Source organism: Apteryx mantelli, chromosome 16, assembly GCF_036417845.1.
Source record: "Apteryx mantelli isolate bAptMan1 chromosome 16, bAptMan1.hap1, whole genome shotgun sequence".
NCBI classification, from domain to species: Eukaryota; Metazoa; Chordata; class Aves; order Apterygiformes; family Apterygidae; genus Apteryx; species Apteryx mantelli.
In genome coordinates, this window is record NC_089993.1 from 15,119,163 (window position 1) to 15,134,730 (window position 15,568).

At 44.9% G+C, this 15,568-nt stretch overlaps 1 protein-coding gene across 1 annotated transcript; it reads left to right on the plus strand.

Annotated features, from left to right (window-relative positions):
• Window positions 1-1,181: 1,181 nt before the first annotated feature.
• Window positions 1,182-8,774, plus strand: LOC106491306 (cytochrome P450 2K1-like). Its single transcript, XM_013950870.2, has 9 exons — window positions 1,182-1,379; window positions 3,580-3,742; window positions 3,942-4,091; window positions 4,512-4,672; window positions 5,872-6,045; window positions 6,584-6,725; window positions 7,302-7,489; window positions 7,998-8,139; window positions 8,569-8,774. The coding sequence occupies exons 1-9, from the start codon at window positions 1,182-1,184 to the stop codon at window positions 8,772-8,774; spliced, it is 1,524 nt and encodes a 507-aa protein (XP_013806324.2).
• Window positions 8,775-15,568: the final 6,794 nt, after the last annotated feature.

Below are 15,568 nucleotides of genomic sequence, written 5' to 3' on the forward strand. Positions count from 1 at the left end.
GAGAAAGGATTTCACCCAGTCTTATCCCCAGGTACAACTTGACCTTTAAATAGGCTGAAAGTCCTCGAGAAGGCTCTCTTGCTTTCTGTGGCAGAAGCCAGCTCTGCTCCAGCAGCACAGAGGTGGCTGTATGCAGCCAGTAAATTCCCTCCATTGGTACCCACTGTGCTCACGTAGGGTTTTTTCCTCCTTCTTATTACTGCTGCTTATAAACTCTCAAGAATCACGATGGTCACACCTTTAGCTCAGTGAGGAGTCTGGCAGAACAGGGTATTCTTGGAAATGTCTGGGAGAAGAGGACTCAGACCAAGAGCTGCACAGTTGTCCAGCAAATCTTGAGGAGGACGTGCCCATCCATACACCTCCTTTCCTTGCCCACTCTGCCTAGTCCTCTTCTGCACAGGCTAATTCCTCCTTGTGGTAAAATCCCTTCTACCCCTGATAACAAACCTCGGAGAACAGGCAGACCTGCAGACACACCTTTTGTCATGGCAATCTTGTCAGAGTTTATCAATCCTCCTTGCCTTCAGCTAATGTACTTTTATTATTATTAATAAATAATCATTTTTCCATCAGTGGAGCTCACACCCAGGAGAGGATTTTATTGGGGTGGCAGGAAAGCAGAGATATGGAGAGCTGCTGCCTATAAATGGACAAACTCCCCTCTGCAAGCCTGAATTAGCACATCTTTGTGCCATCCCTGCTCCAGCTCCTCCCTGGTCAGCCTTGTCTGCTCTGGGGCCAAGCTGGCCCCAGGCCAAGCAATACTGAGGGCTTTCCCTCCTGCTTCCTGCTTTTTCCATTGCATTGCCAGTGCCTGGCTGAGTCCTGTGGCCTTGTACCACGGGCAGCTAATGGGGGGAAATCCAGCACAGATTCTGTCCCTTAATTCTGCCCCCGAGATCACCGAGACCACAACATGTCCACAACACAGGTTTTCACTGGAAAACAAACACCTTGCCCCAGTGTTGTGGATGAAACAGGAGCTCCAGATTAAGATAATCCATGTTTCTGAATGCTTTTCTGTCAGGAAAAAAACAAAAAAAACAAAACTGATCTAAACAAGACCTGGGAGCCCTTTTCTCTGTGTAAAGCCGCTTCCCCAGAAGGTGGGTTCAAGCAATGAAAGAAGGGCTATAAAGGAAGCTCCAAGGTGTTCATATCTACATTTTGAGGTAGCCATGGCCATACAGAGTCTGCTACAATATGTGGGCTCTAGCTTGCTGCTCTGTTTGGCAGCGGGGCTGGTAGCCCTCATTTACCTTCTTACCAGCTTGAAGAAACCAGTTTGCCGTTTGCCTCCTGGGCCACGACCTCTTCCCCTGATCGGAAACTTGAATGTGGTGGACCTGAAAAAGCCGTTCCAGTCGCTGACGGAGGTAGGGTCTTGAGTGAGCAGGCAGGAAGAAAATTGGCTGCGTGCAATGCCTGATGTGAGAAATGCAACGAGGGTGATGGAGATGCGATTGTGTTTGCATTGTGTGGAAGGCAGAAATGAGCTACTTAAAGTACAGGCAGGCTGGCAGACTGACACCCTACCTACATATATATGCGTATATGTACCCCTTCCTTTATACACATGCAAGTATAGGTCTCCACCCCTTGCAGCCAGGTCCACATTGTTGGCACTCTGAGCCCCAGTCATGGCCCTCAGACTCTGCAAGTAGAAGGCACGAGCCGGGCCAGTCTGCTGAAGGATGGGGGCCATTCGCTATCAACAGCTCTGTCACTACAGACAGACATCCCCCACAGGAGGGGGGAAGGAAGGCAGGAAAGAAAGATATCATTCCCACAGCAAAGGAAACTGGGTCATATGTACATTTATTTCCAAAGCTAGTTATGTCCTTGCAATGCACGGCTCAACGCTGCCTCCCCTTTCTCCTCCTGCACACACACTGGCCAGGGCTATTTAAGACTTGGTGCATGGCTTTTGTACTTCTAGGTAAACAAATTCCTTTTTCTTATGCAGCTCCATGGATACTTTTATTTCTAAAGGGGGGAAAAAAAAGACTTAAATATTTTAAAGCCAGCTGCGATGTTTGTTTCAGAAAGTGGCTGCTATGTTCCCATAGGGAGGTGAGGACAATTCAACACTAATTCAGATTTCTTCAGGTGGCTGTAGAGACATTTGAGGGGCTGTGGCTGGTCTGCCATGTTCCCTGAGTGTGTGCTTGCCAGGCACTACAACAGGGGAAGTCCAGTCCCCAGTGAACTCCCTCAGCTCACCTCAACACCCATAGCGAGATGGCAGTGCAGACACTGGAATTCTCCAGTTATTTGTAGAAAAGGTGCATCCTGGGCTGCAAAAGTTCAGATTTCCTATAGCAGTCACACAGTGTCCATCTGCCTGGACTTACGGGGCCACCAGGCTTGTGCAGAGTGCAGTTTTGATGGTCTTCCAGTCCTGAGCTCCTGTCTGACCATAGATGTGTTTGTGGAGGGGTTGAAGGAAAGGGCAACTATTTTTGGCTGTAGTGGAGGATTTTATGATACAAATGTCATTTGCAGGCACCAGACTCATTTCCTATAAGCTGCCAAGCAGCTTTCTTGAGGCTTTCAGGCCTGCCACATCCAATATTCATATTGCTGAGAAAAGCCAGGGCTGTTGCCAAGACGTACTAATGCAAAGAAATGACCAAAGGAAGACTGGGGAACAGCTGTGTTTAACTACCCCTGGATCTGCCGCACACCCTGTGATCTGCCAGAGAGGAAGGAACCAGTGTTAATGTTATCTCCCAAGCTGTCAAACCACCATTTGATGAAAACAAATTCAATTTGTCTGCTGTAATAACATGAGCTGCTTCTAATCTGAAATTCAATTTTCTGTATATATCTAATGCATAGCAAATGGTAACCCAGGCACATCGGAAACAAGACATTTGGAGCGGATGGCTTACAGTATGTTTAAATGAAGTCTAAAATACTGAGTGAATGATTAGATTGTCAAAGCCACCCTCCTCTGTAACAGATGATTCATACTTAATTTGCTGTAAAAGCCTTGAGCGCCTGCAACATTATCTACAAGAATATGCTTCCTGATTGGATTCAAATTTCTGGTGGCCAGCAAATAACTTTGCTATGATTGCAACACTACTCACCTTGCAATAACTTGAGACAAGTGCTGTCCTGAAAGAAAGAGTTATTGTAGCTTTGTTCTTGTAGTGCTTGTGGCTTCAGCCCCAAAGATGCGTGCACACCCCCTTGCCTCAGGTCAATGGTGTTAAAATAAACAGGCCCTCACACTGGGCCTGCCTGCTACAGCATTTTTCTAATGAGCCTCCAAATGGTAGTTTCGCTGCTTTGGCCTGTTACTGCAAAATACCATAGGAATGCAATGACATTTTATCAGCTGCTCATCTCATAGGAGCAATGATAGCAGACACCTTGTTGTGCAAACAGGGTGCAAGCAGAGATGCTGGCTAGTGATAGCTGAGGTTTATTATTTGCACTACAGCAGCACCCGGAGATTTCAGGCAGGGCTGGGAGGGGCCTTTCGTGCTAGAAACTAACTGGGGTAGCTAATGCTACCATATGGGTCCAGATCTGGTTTTGAATGAACATATTTATTTACCTTTGAAGCTCTCCAAGATATATGGCAACATCTTCACTGTGCATTTTGGACCCAGGAAAGTTGTGGTACTGGCTGGATACAAAACCATCAAGGATGCCCTTTTAAATCATTCTGAAGAATTTGGAGAAAGAGCAGAAATACCCATATTTAGGAAAATAACACAAGGAAATGGTAAGCTTTTGGTTGGTTACTTTCTTTTTTCAGTTTGTCTATACTGATTTTATTCTTATGGCAGAGAATATCGTCCTCTTATGGTTTGCTTTTTGTCTGTGTAACAGTGCACTGAGTAGCTTTTGTACAAATGCGTAAGTAGACCTTACAAAAATTTATTAATTACAAGTAACATAAGGATCTCATACCTTTATTTTAGGGATAGGATTCAGCCATGGAGAACTATGGAAAACTATGAGAAGATTCACCTTGTCCACACTGCGAGATTTTGGAATGGGAAAGAGAACAATTGAGATCCGAATTCTTGAGGAAGTAAATTCCCTCATTAAATATTTTGCATCTTATCAGGGTGAGTGTCAAGAATTTCATCCAGAGACAGATCACATATCTAGCTGAACAACAAAGATGAATGAAAGTGTAACTTAGAGCAAATGGTATCTCATGCTTAGTGTATGTTTAAGTAGGTTATTAAACTGAGGCCTTAAAACATTGAAACTGAATTTCCTGCTGTGCATTGTGTGTGGTGAATGAGGTTTTTCTTTGAGAGCTAAGGACTACATTTCCAAAGGAAACTTAATGGACCCTATGCATCTTTTCTCATTTATTGAATGTGGCATTTCGCACAGCATTACCCCACCATGTACAAAGACAGTCAGGGACCCCAGAGGGAACCAAATCTAACCATACACACCCCAGCAGGACACTTCCACGTTGCAGGGCAAAATGGGCATTATCACATCACCATTTGTTTTCTTTGCTTGAAATACAGGGAAACCTTTTGATACCAAGATGATACTCAACAATGCTGTATCCAATGTCATCTGCTCTATATTGTTTGGAGAGAGGTTTGAATATGATGATCCTGTATTTCTAACTTTGCTGAAGCTGTTAAATGAAAATACCAAGCTGTTGGGCTCCCCTATGATACTGGTAAGGCCTTGGTTTTAGGTTTTAGCTTTTAGCTTTTTCTGGGATATCTGGTTGCCCATTTTTGTTTTCCTGGCCTCCCACATTTGCTTCTCAAGGTGAGGTTGAGGAGAACATTAACAGACAGCTGGTCTGTACTGATTATGTCTGGGGTTCTGTATCTGCAGGGCACAGATTCCCAGGGCCCTGGGCTTAGTCTGTGAAGCTTTTTAGCTAAAGAAAGCAGAATAGTCTTTACAAAAGGCTGATATAAGCCCATTCCTTCCTGACACAAAGCTTCTGCTTTCAATACCAGTGGATTCGTCCTCAGTGCCACACTGAAGTCTGATGCTCGCTGTAATTCCAGAGTAGCTCAGTATATAAAGCACCATCTGAGCACAGGTCAGAATTACACACTGTGCTTCAGCAGGGAAACTCCCAGAACGAGGCACCGGCTAACAGCAAACTGTAGGGGCTTCTTTAATGGGCTCGCAGGGCAACTAGTGGTCTCCCAGAGGACATGCACACCTCGGGGGGAATGGGGATGAGACCCCCTCCCACCAGACAGCAAGTTCATCCATATGACATACTGCAATGCTGTGCTTAGTCCAGCTCCTAAGAACAGTGTAGCTGTGTTAGCATGGTGCTGTGCATAAGCTAATTGGCTTGGAAACCACTTCCTTGACATAGAAAAATTGTGTTTGTCTGTGGAGGTGGCTGGCTCAAGTCCCTTGTTCTGTCCTAGAGTGTGACACACCTGAAGGCTTTCCCTTAGTTTGGTACAATGCTCACATTCCCATCCTTCACATTTGAGACCTTCAGTCCCACTATCTACACAGCTGAAAGCCCTGAAGGAAGACTAAGTTGATGAGTCTCCCAAAAGTCATAGTGAGGACTCATGCAGAGGCAGAACAGAGAGAACATGATATTTCTGCACAATTTGTAGCTGCTTGGACTGTACAAGCTAATGTGGGGGAATTGTGACCTGAAATGTCAGGGCATGGGATGTCTACCTATGAGTCTCAGCAAGGAATATCTTCAGCATTTCAGAAATATTTCACCAGCTAGCTGAGTGGTTCTCCCTGGAAAGGTTTCCTGTCCTCTCTGAGCTGCCAGCTGAAGGCCTTGATAGACCCTGTTAGACAAGTGGCCAGCAGTATGGTTTGAGATACCAATGTATGTTCAAAACGCCAATTAACAGTAAGACTTTTATTGCTCCACAGTTATATAATTTCTACCCATCTCTTGGATTTCTCTTTGGCGCTCTCAAGACTGTGCAAAAAAATGTCAAGGAGCTGACTGCTTTTCTCCAGAAGCTCTTTCAGGAGCACAAAGAAGAGTTTAATGAAAATAACTTAACAGGCTTTGTTGATGCCTTTCTTATGAAGCAACAACAGGTACTTTAAAGCTAAGTCTCAGAGTCTTTCTGTTCTCTTAGCTCTGACTTATTATTAAGATTGACCATCTGTCAGGGACTGGAAGTGAATGAAAACACAGGAACTGCAGTTTTTAGAATATATTAAAGCTAATACTCACAGTGAGCAGTGCTGTACTCGCTCCATAGTTCCACTGAAACTGCTGATTAATGGGATCTAGTTGTCAAGATGTCCCATGTGGGTGAAATCTGCTCAGCACGTGTAGGGGGGATATCATCCCAAACCTTCCTGCAAGAATGGTACAGTAACAAACTTCATTGCAGTAACTGAATTCCTGCTTACATAATATCTGGATTTGGGACTGCATACACACTCAGGATTGGACAAACTCCATATATTCCACGCACTATAGGCCCTAACGCTAAAATACTAACTGTTTAGGTCCCTGTAGCATATAAAGCCACAAAAAGCTAAAATGTAGATAAAAATGATGGCAACACATTCGTGTATTTGTACCATTTGCTATAGAACTAATGGCCATTATCTGTATGTTTTGAAGGAGTCAAAGAAACCCGACACTTATTTCCACAATGGCAACCTGCTGTTTTCGACCTTGGACCTCTTTGCTGCTGGGACTGAGACTACTTCTACAACTGTGCGCTGGGGTCTTCTTCTGATGATGAAATACCCAGAAATTCAGAGTAAGGCTAAGAAGTCTTCTTGTACAATATCTTGTTGCACGCTTAAGGCTTTGGTTATAGAAGGGAGGGAGTGGGACTCATTCAGTGTTGTCTAGAGTAATTATAAGAACCGTGAGAGCGATAACAACCACTGACTTACAAAGAGATTTTATTCAGCTGGTTGCAAGGAAACAGCACAGCCAAGTGGGAGAGGCTACGGGCCAGCGTTGCACAGTTACAGTAAAGCTCCCCCATCACTATTCTCCTGCAGGCTATCAGCTTACGTCACTGCAACTAACCTTCATCGGTCTCCCGTCTCCTGACTGATTTTGATCTTTCTTTTGAAGGCTGTGGGGTAACAAAGGCATAAGATCAGAATCAGGCATGGCATGTCCTGTAGCAACTCCATTCACGCTCCCTTGGCTCAACAACAAACCTGAAAGAACAACATCACACATTGACTTACCCACGCCTATTTCTGCTCTTCCCAAATACCCCTCAAAGTTCTCCCTTTTATTGATCTTGGCTAAACCAAAAGCCATTTAGGTTGCAAGATAAGAGGGGGGTACAGCTTCTTTATCCTTTCCTCCTCCCAAGGAAAGATTCAGGAAGAAATGAACCACGTCATTGAACCAGGAGAGCTGCCTAAGTTGGAGGACCGGAAAAAAATGCCCTATACAGATGCAGTGATACATGAAATACAAAGATTTGCCGATATAGTCCCAATGAGTCTATCACGATCAACTCCTACTGATGTGAATTTCCAAGGTTATGTGATTCCTAAGGTGAGTTTTGAGGTTGTCAGCTTACACTGCACAGATTCCTTACAGTTTCTTTTAAAGCAGGCAAGAAAAATCAAAAAACCTAAAGATGCCCTGATGTTTGGTTTAATCTGTGATGTGATCTTTTGTCTCAGATCCAGGATGGCTGTTACAACTATGGGCTGGATTGAGCTCCTAGTTACAGCTTTTTGAATCCAGAATAACCACAGACTTTAATTAAATCACACCAGTTTGAATCTCTTTTGCCAAATGTGGAACCTCTAGTTCAGCTTCTTGCTTGAAAGGTGTCTCTGAATATGTAAGAAGGAAATGTGTTCTGTTTTGTGGCCCAAAAAGAGAGCAGCAACTACTGATAAGAGGTGAAGCAGGGCAGCAAAGCATCCGCTAGCTCTGTTTGCCATGGCTTAGTCTTATTCACCTATGCACATTGGAAAAAAGAAAACCAGCCTAGCTGGACTGTGAAAGTGATCTGCTCCTACCAACTACCATGAGTTTCTCTGATTCCTTTCAGGGGACAGAGGTTATTCCGTTGCTGACCTCCGTTCTGAATGATGAGTTGCACTGGAAAACCCCTGATCAGTTCAACCCTTCTCACTTCCTGGATGCTGATGGGAACTTTATTAGGAGAGAGGCATTTATTCCATTTTCCATAGGTGAGAGGGGTATTTTGTGCACCACCTGCGGTTAGGCTAATTGCTTAGGCTAATTGCACAGCTCCCACTGAATCCAGAAGTAGTTTTGGATGTTGGAAATTATGAAAGTCAGAAACACAGAACACAGGATAAGGGAATTCTGGTCATTCATCCAGTTCACCATGCTGTAAGTTACCATCTCTTGCTTGGGAGATCTGGGCTGAAATGTGGGAGACACTGATTTACTCACAGGCACTGAATGATCTCACATACCCACAGGCTTCTGCATTGCCTGATACCCTTTCAGCACCTCTGACAGAGAGAGGGAAGGAAAGTTTTCCTGTCTCAACAGCCTGCTGTTACAGGCTGTACATCCAGTTTAGAAGGTCTCCGACTCCAGCACTATCCATTATGGTGCTGATCATTTACTTCTCTTCTGGTTATTTTCAGGACGAAGGGCTTGCGTTGGAGAAGGACTAGCCAAAATGGAGCTGTTCCTCTTCTTTGCAGGCTTGCTCCGCAAATTTGTTTTCCAGACCCCTCCAGGAGTGGACAAGTCAGATCTAGATCTCACTGCTGATGTTGGCTTTACCTTGAACCCCATGCCTCACCTGGTTTGTGCTGTGCCCTATGAATGTTCAAACCACAGGCAGTAAGCGTAGTGAACACTTTAGGCTTGAAATCAAGTCCGGTTACAGGGAGAAAAAAAGCTGTCTATTCCTGAGTTTTAGGAGAAGGAAGACAATGGGCACTGCTATTTTTCTCTCTTTCATATTCTTTCCAAGAGCTCTCCTGATGCTGGTATGATGCAAATCCTTCAGACACCCTTAAGTACAGCATTGAGAAACAGTGCAACCCATTCCTGGAACAGCACATCAGAAAAGCAGGTTTCAGGGCTGTCTGAAGGAATGAAATGGTTTCAGGCCTCCTCTATGGATGTAACCCATCAGATGCTCTAGTCTCTCCTCTGAGAGCCTCCACGGGGAATTTCCCAGCCCAGAGTCCAAGCACTATAGCAGAGCTGACTGATGGCCTGGCTGGAGCCAGCAGACACAGAGTATATTTAATGGATCTAGAGATCTCCCAGGGATAGTTGTTTGGCTGAGCCTCAGACTGAGTTTCCATTGCGCAATACAACCTGCCTTATCTTCCTCACAGAGCCCCAGACACTGGGGTGTAACATGGGTCTATGCCAAGAGCCAGACATAGGACAGTTATCAGAAAACATCTAAGTGGTTTGGGAAGCAGGTTCATTCCAACTCACACCAGAAACTTTGTACTAAAGAGCCTATTTATGACAGGGCCAATCTAGCAGCTTTCTGCTTCTGCTCAGAACGGCGTTTCTGCTATTCCCTCACCTCTCCTGGCTGTGTGCTGGCTCCAATACTTGTCCGATCCTTGCCTGGGCCAATTCAGATACCTAAGCTAGCAGAAAATAACCAGCCCTGGAAAGTGAATAGTTTCTGAATCAGCTCAGCTAAAGACTGGGCACATCCCAGAGGTAGTGCAAGGACCGTGCAGCCTGGAGCCAGGGAGCACAACTCCCACTCTCCCAGCTCTTCTTGACTTCTTCAGCTGCAACTCAGGAGCCTAGTTAATCTCTGGATCTCCTCTACCATCCACAGAAAGAATGAGGCTCCTTCAGTGGGTGATTCAACTGCCATAAGCTCTGAATTGCTCACTCTTTCCATTGACCGTGGAGTGAGCCACCACTCCCAGGCTCCTAATTCAAACCTCTCAATCTGATGCATCAGGTTTGGTGGGATGAATTGGGGCAATACTTTATTTTCAATTTGACTGAAAATAGGACTTAAACTCTTTAGGAAATGTTACCCTCTGTCCTCAGCTCTACAGGAGATACACAGCCCCTGGCATTTCAAGCTGTCTCCCTCTCCAGACATTCCTGGTGTCAGGGATAAGCAGCAAGATCTCCAGGCAGAGTAACAGACTCAGCCTGCAGCCCCAAGCAGTGCTGAGCAAATGACACAGTCATGGGTTCCCGCAGAAGTTATATGCGCTCAGTGTACAGCAGGACCAGGGTCATCACAATATGAATTGCAAGCCAAATTTTGATCCATGCAAAAAGTGCTTTGGTTGCTTATGTAAGAACCTATACAAAGTTACAAATTCAGAGCCACTAATACATTGCCTAGCAGAGATCTTGCATCACTGTCAAAGTTTAATAGGGTTGTGTATGTTGTCACTGTGAAAATAGATGTTGTAAACTGGTAATAGAGACTGGAAGGAGAAGTAGGTTGGACACTGTACCTTGTCACCAAGCCTCTCACCTATACCATTAATGTGTAATATGGGGTCTCTGCAGAAAGCTGGTGACATCTCAGAGACTGTGGCTTTCCTAGAACAGCTGTTTGATTACAACAATTAATGATTTATTTCATGTAGCAGCCACCAAAATGACGAACAACTAGCTGTACTTGCAAAGCTACACCCATTGAGGGACCCATGATGTGTGTATGTGTGTGTGTGTGTATGCGTGTGCACATGCACGTGCGTGAAATCTGAATGATGGTGCAGGTGAGAGGGGAGGCTTCATCTGCAGTGAAACAAAGGCAGGAAAACTTAAGCGGATTAGGGAGAAGGGAGTCAGTGAAGATGCTTTTGTATTGGTTTGGAAGCAGGAAAGGCAGGTTTGGATGAAAAGAAAGGGAGAACCAGAAAATTACAGAGACTAAGGGAGTGGCTATGATAAGTTTATAACACAAAACCAAAGCCATTGGCATCTAAAGATGATCTGTGCTGCAAAAAGAAGGAAAAAAAGGAGGAAGAGAATATGAAGGGATGTCCAAAGTAGGGTGGTCTTTGTCAGGCCAGGACACTGACTCTTCACACTAGCTTCAGTTCAGGACTAAAGGCAACACTCTAATAGTTGTACTGTACCTTGCACTTGTGCTTATACTGGACTTGTATTTGTATCACACTTGCACTTGCATTGTACTTGTATTGCTGTTGCACTTTTACTTGCACTGTACCTTGGAGCCTGCTCCAGCTGCTGGATACGCCTCAAGGAATCTGCACAACAAATTCAGTGACAAGAAAGTCTTTGCTGCTAAGCTTGCTTACAAGTGTTTGCTGTTGCTCTGTTTGCGGTCTAACTACCACAAGCCCGACCTTAGCTCCTGCTTAACATATAAATATTTTTCTCTGTTGCTGTTGATCTTAATGGTGTTGCTGGAAAAGGTGGGTTTAGGGTCAAATTGATAAATTTGGGCTGCACCACCTTTAATACACCCATGCTGGAGTGGTATGCCCAGGGATCCCTGGGAAACATGCAGCTGGGACATGTTTAACAGTGCAAAAGGTGAGGAATACTCATAGCCATGAACAGCTCAGAGAAAATCATTGAATCTCTAACTCCAGAAAATGACAACAGAAAAGGCAATATCACAAGTACTTTGAATACTTTAATAAATGTCCCCTCCAAAAGTATCTCCTATCAAAAGCAGGTGCACGGCCCACAGGTTGATGCACAGTTTAACTGTATAACAATCCTGGGATCTTGGAGCTGTGTTAGCAAGTCTACACTTGGGGTCACATCCTTGCTGACTTATGTGAATTAGAAAAAGAGTTTTTAGAACTCACTGTCTGATGAATTAAAGTGTGAAAATGCACATGGAGGCAGTTTACACCTTCCAGGACAGACACCAGCCTATGTGAGGAGGCCTGTGAATGGACTGAGATCAGAGCAACTGAGAACAACAGAAAATTGCTCTCCCTGGAGCCTGCACACTGTTGAGTTTGAACCTGTAGGTTCGGTTTGAGGTGCATCGCTGTTACTCTATCTTCACCATCTTTTTTGCACACAAGGCACAAGCCATGGAGTATTAGTCTTGCATAGTCTTGAATTATTTCCCAAACCTGTTACATTTGACTATAATGATGTGACACAGCCAATATTAAGGTATGGAGTATGTTTCTGGGCTGATCTCCGTCATTTGACCTAAGGCCTATAAAGAATTGCTTGACGGTACCTAATTAGCAGGTATTCCTAAACTGTGTCATGCAATTGCTTTCCTGTAGGTAACTGTGCTACTTCTATGCCCTTTTCATTACTTATCTCACCAGACAATGAACCAGCAGTGAGAGATGCTCTTGAAGGACGCGGTGTTTTCTCAAGGCTATGCTCTACAGAAGAGGATGTGTAAAATATTGTTCCTAAAGCTCTTAATTTTGGTCTGCTTGCTAAACACTTTGTTTTCGCATAACGTCCCTGATTTATCTATCTTGATTTTACACTGAACGCACAGTCACCATGCTGCAAACAACGCTACCCAGACATATGAACTGAACAGCAGTTTCCAAGCTTCTGTCTTCCAAGCAGGTGTGCTTATCCAAAAGCTAATTAACTGTCATTACTCTTGCTTTTGAATTATTATCAATAAAAGCCTACTTGCCTTCCTGAATTTGCAAAACCTGCCTCTCTGCCCATCTTCAACTGATTTCTATGTTACAGCTGTCACGAGCCTGATTCTCCAACCTAGCCTGCCAGCCATGCAGCATCCATTTCCATCCTGACAGTCCTTCACGGTATCCAGGCAACAGCAATGCACTGAGGTAGGACCATCTCGCTAACACCCATGCTAATGCTGAACAGGTCCATTAATTCTCAGTTAGACATGCAAGCCCCTATCTACCCAGATTCCTTCTCTTTCCCCCATATCTTTTGGTGTCCTCCAGGAAGTTGATGCCCTGGAGAAGCTAGCTGTCTTCATGGTCCTCAGGTGGTTTTAGGTAAGCAGTCCTGCAAACCCAGTAAAATCCTACAGTACTCAAATGCTCTCATGTCAACTATCATGAGACTTTTCAGTTGCAGTGCACCTTTGCCAAGGGCTGCCAGTCACAGGGTGAGGAAGGTGGAAGTCCTCCCAGATTTCCCAAGTGGTTAAGACACTGCTCAAGGCTTTTTCTTGCACTGGTCCCAGGGAGACAGACAACCAGTTGAGATAGTATTGTGCTCTGGGTACCACATTTCCAAAAGGATATATTGGCTTTAGAAGAAGCTGGGATAGGAGGAAAGAAAAATGATGGTGGAGAATGAAAACCCCTCATGTACGCTGTGGCTTGGAAGATGTGGTTGTTTGCCTTAAAGACCAGATGGAGAAGGGATGTGGGAAGGGTAGGCCACACAGTGTCCCAGTGCAGAGAGGATGAGTCACCTGCTTCCATCAACCCTTTCTCATTAAAGAGGCAAAATGGAAAATTAAAGTGAATGGCAGCATATTTAAACTAATAGAAGAAAATAAGACATTTTATGCACAGTCAGGTTGCAGCTTACTGCTACAGGCTTTTAACATTGGACAAAGGATGCCACTCCATCTACTTAAAAGCAAAAGTTAGGCTGCAAATAAGGCCAGGAAAAAAATATTTTCTTATCTTACAGTACCTCTAGGGAGTTCCTGTAGTACCTGGGTCTGGCTTCTGTGTGAGACAGGATATTGCTCTAGCTGGATCTCCGATGTGGCCTCTTATGGTGATTTCCACGTTCCTGAGGCTCCTGCACTTGCTTAAAAGGAACTTATTATGATAAAGCCAGCAAGAGTATCTGAGACTGCGGTCCTGGTCTGGCTGCACTGCTGGTTGAGAACCGGATTGGCGGAGAAGGCGCAGAGATCTTGGGGGATTTAGGTTAATTTAATGGATGCAGGGCTGGTGCATTCATGGGCTTTGCTGGATGGATCTCTCTGGGGGGGCCCAAATGGCAGTGCAGTGGCTGCACCCCGGGGTGGTGGTGGGTGATGCTGACTGGTGCCCACGCTGCTCGGTCTCATCTGCACTGCCCGTTTCTCTCCCTGTGGCAGGGGATCGCCACGGGGGCATAAGGGACTGAAGACAACCCGGCTGCGAGCACCCTGGAGGGGCCCGGCTGCCCCAGGAATGCACCCGGAGCGGCGTCAGCGCCTGGCAGGTGTTTCGTGCTCGGCTCTGTGTGCTCAGGCAGGGGAGCACGTAGCAGCGCAGCTCTGGAGTGAAACATGTAGCAGACGCATTATTGAGACAGGAATTTCTTGTCATCGCAAGAGCTTGACTTACCTTTGTCATTTTAATGCACTGCACTCTGAGTCTGGCTTAAAACCCCCCAGCAAACTCCCCCCCGCCCCCGGCTTTTCGGAGATAATTTAAGTCTGTTTCTGAAAGGCTTTTTTAGGATTTCAGCAGCTCCCAGGGCAAGGATGAAATACCAAGATAGAGGCAGCAGCACATAACTCTTGTAGTGCAGGGTGCTGCCGGTCAAATAAAACCCCTCAGGAGCAAACATTTTGCATGTGCCACTGCAACCCCGGTTTTGCACCCTGTGCCAGCCCAGATCCTCCTTGCTTGTCTTCACACCCCCTCTGCCTCTTTGCTCACTTCAGCAAGCAGGAGAAAGTGATTTCTTGGGAAAACCGTTGTCTCCAGCCCATTTCTTGGAAACTAATTTAAAAAAAAAACAGAAATGTTGCAATACACTTGTTTGTTCTGCTTCTGGGCAACGGTTGCCCTGTAACATCTCCACACCACTCAGACAGTTCCAACCTGCAGCAAAGCAGCCAATTGCTTTGGGACCATGCTGGATTAGCTTTAATCACAGCCGTGTCCTCCCTTCACATTAGGCCCACTCCTTCCCTACCCCCTTTGCATTTGCAAGGCTGAGGACACTTAACTGTTAAATAACAGCCTTTATATGATCTAACTTGCTGACTTTGGATAAATCTACCTTTAGCCTTGTGCTTCCTGATCATGTAAGACAGATCTTTCTTTCCTAAACAATCTTTTTTCCCATACTTTGTCAACAGTTTATTCCCTTTATCCCCCTGAAAGCCACTATTCAACCATGCAGATCTCAATTCCTTCTCTACGAGGGATGCAAGCACCAGGTGTTGTATATATTTGACTTTTAAAGTAATTCCATGCTCCAGTTTTGCTCAAGGTCTGAAGCCTTCCAGTCCAGCTAACTTCATTAACTTCTTCCCTCTATCTCTTAGAAGCTACTCTTTCAAAATGAGGAATCTTCACCGAAATTTCAGATCTAATTTTGTCTTCCATTTAATTTCAACTGAATCCATTCATGATCACTTGATCCAAGCTATTTTTCCATGGCTAGCTATTACATGTCCTCTACTTCAGACACAAAGTCTGAAATCACATCCCTTCTGGGCAGTTCAGAGTCTATTTTATGAAGCGGTTTATGACCTATAACACCCAGAGATACATGGGCTTTACCATTATTAACAGCCTTTGATCTCTACTTGATATCAAGCAAGCTAAAGTCTCCCATAATGATACTATTTTTCTCTCTGGTAACATGAAGGAGATCTCAAACTCTAACCAAATCTGATTCTGGAGGTTTCTAATAGGATCCAAGGAAACCTTTATACTTCCCTGTGTCAGTAGAGTGTTTGGAGGGTCATGGTACTGCTGATAAAGGACTTCGAGGTCTTGGGGAGGAGGAGGT

What these genes read in the sequence shown, in the direction of transcription:
- LOC106491306 (XM_013950870.2), top strand. Translation starts at nt 1,182, where the DNA reads ATGGCCATACAGAGTCTGCTACAATATGTGGGCTCTAGCTTGCTGCTC. An exon ending in CGTTCCAGTCGCTGACGGAG is followed by an intron (nt 1,380 to 3,579) that starts GTAGGGTCTTGA and finishes TTACCTTTGAAG; the next exon opens with CTCTCCAAGATATATGGCAA. An exon ending in AAGGTTATGTGATTCCTAAG is followed by an intron (nt 7,490 to 7,997) that starts GTGAGTTTTGAG and finishes GATTCCTTTCAG; the next exon opens with GGGACAGAGGTTATTCCGTT.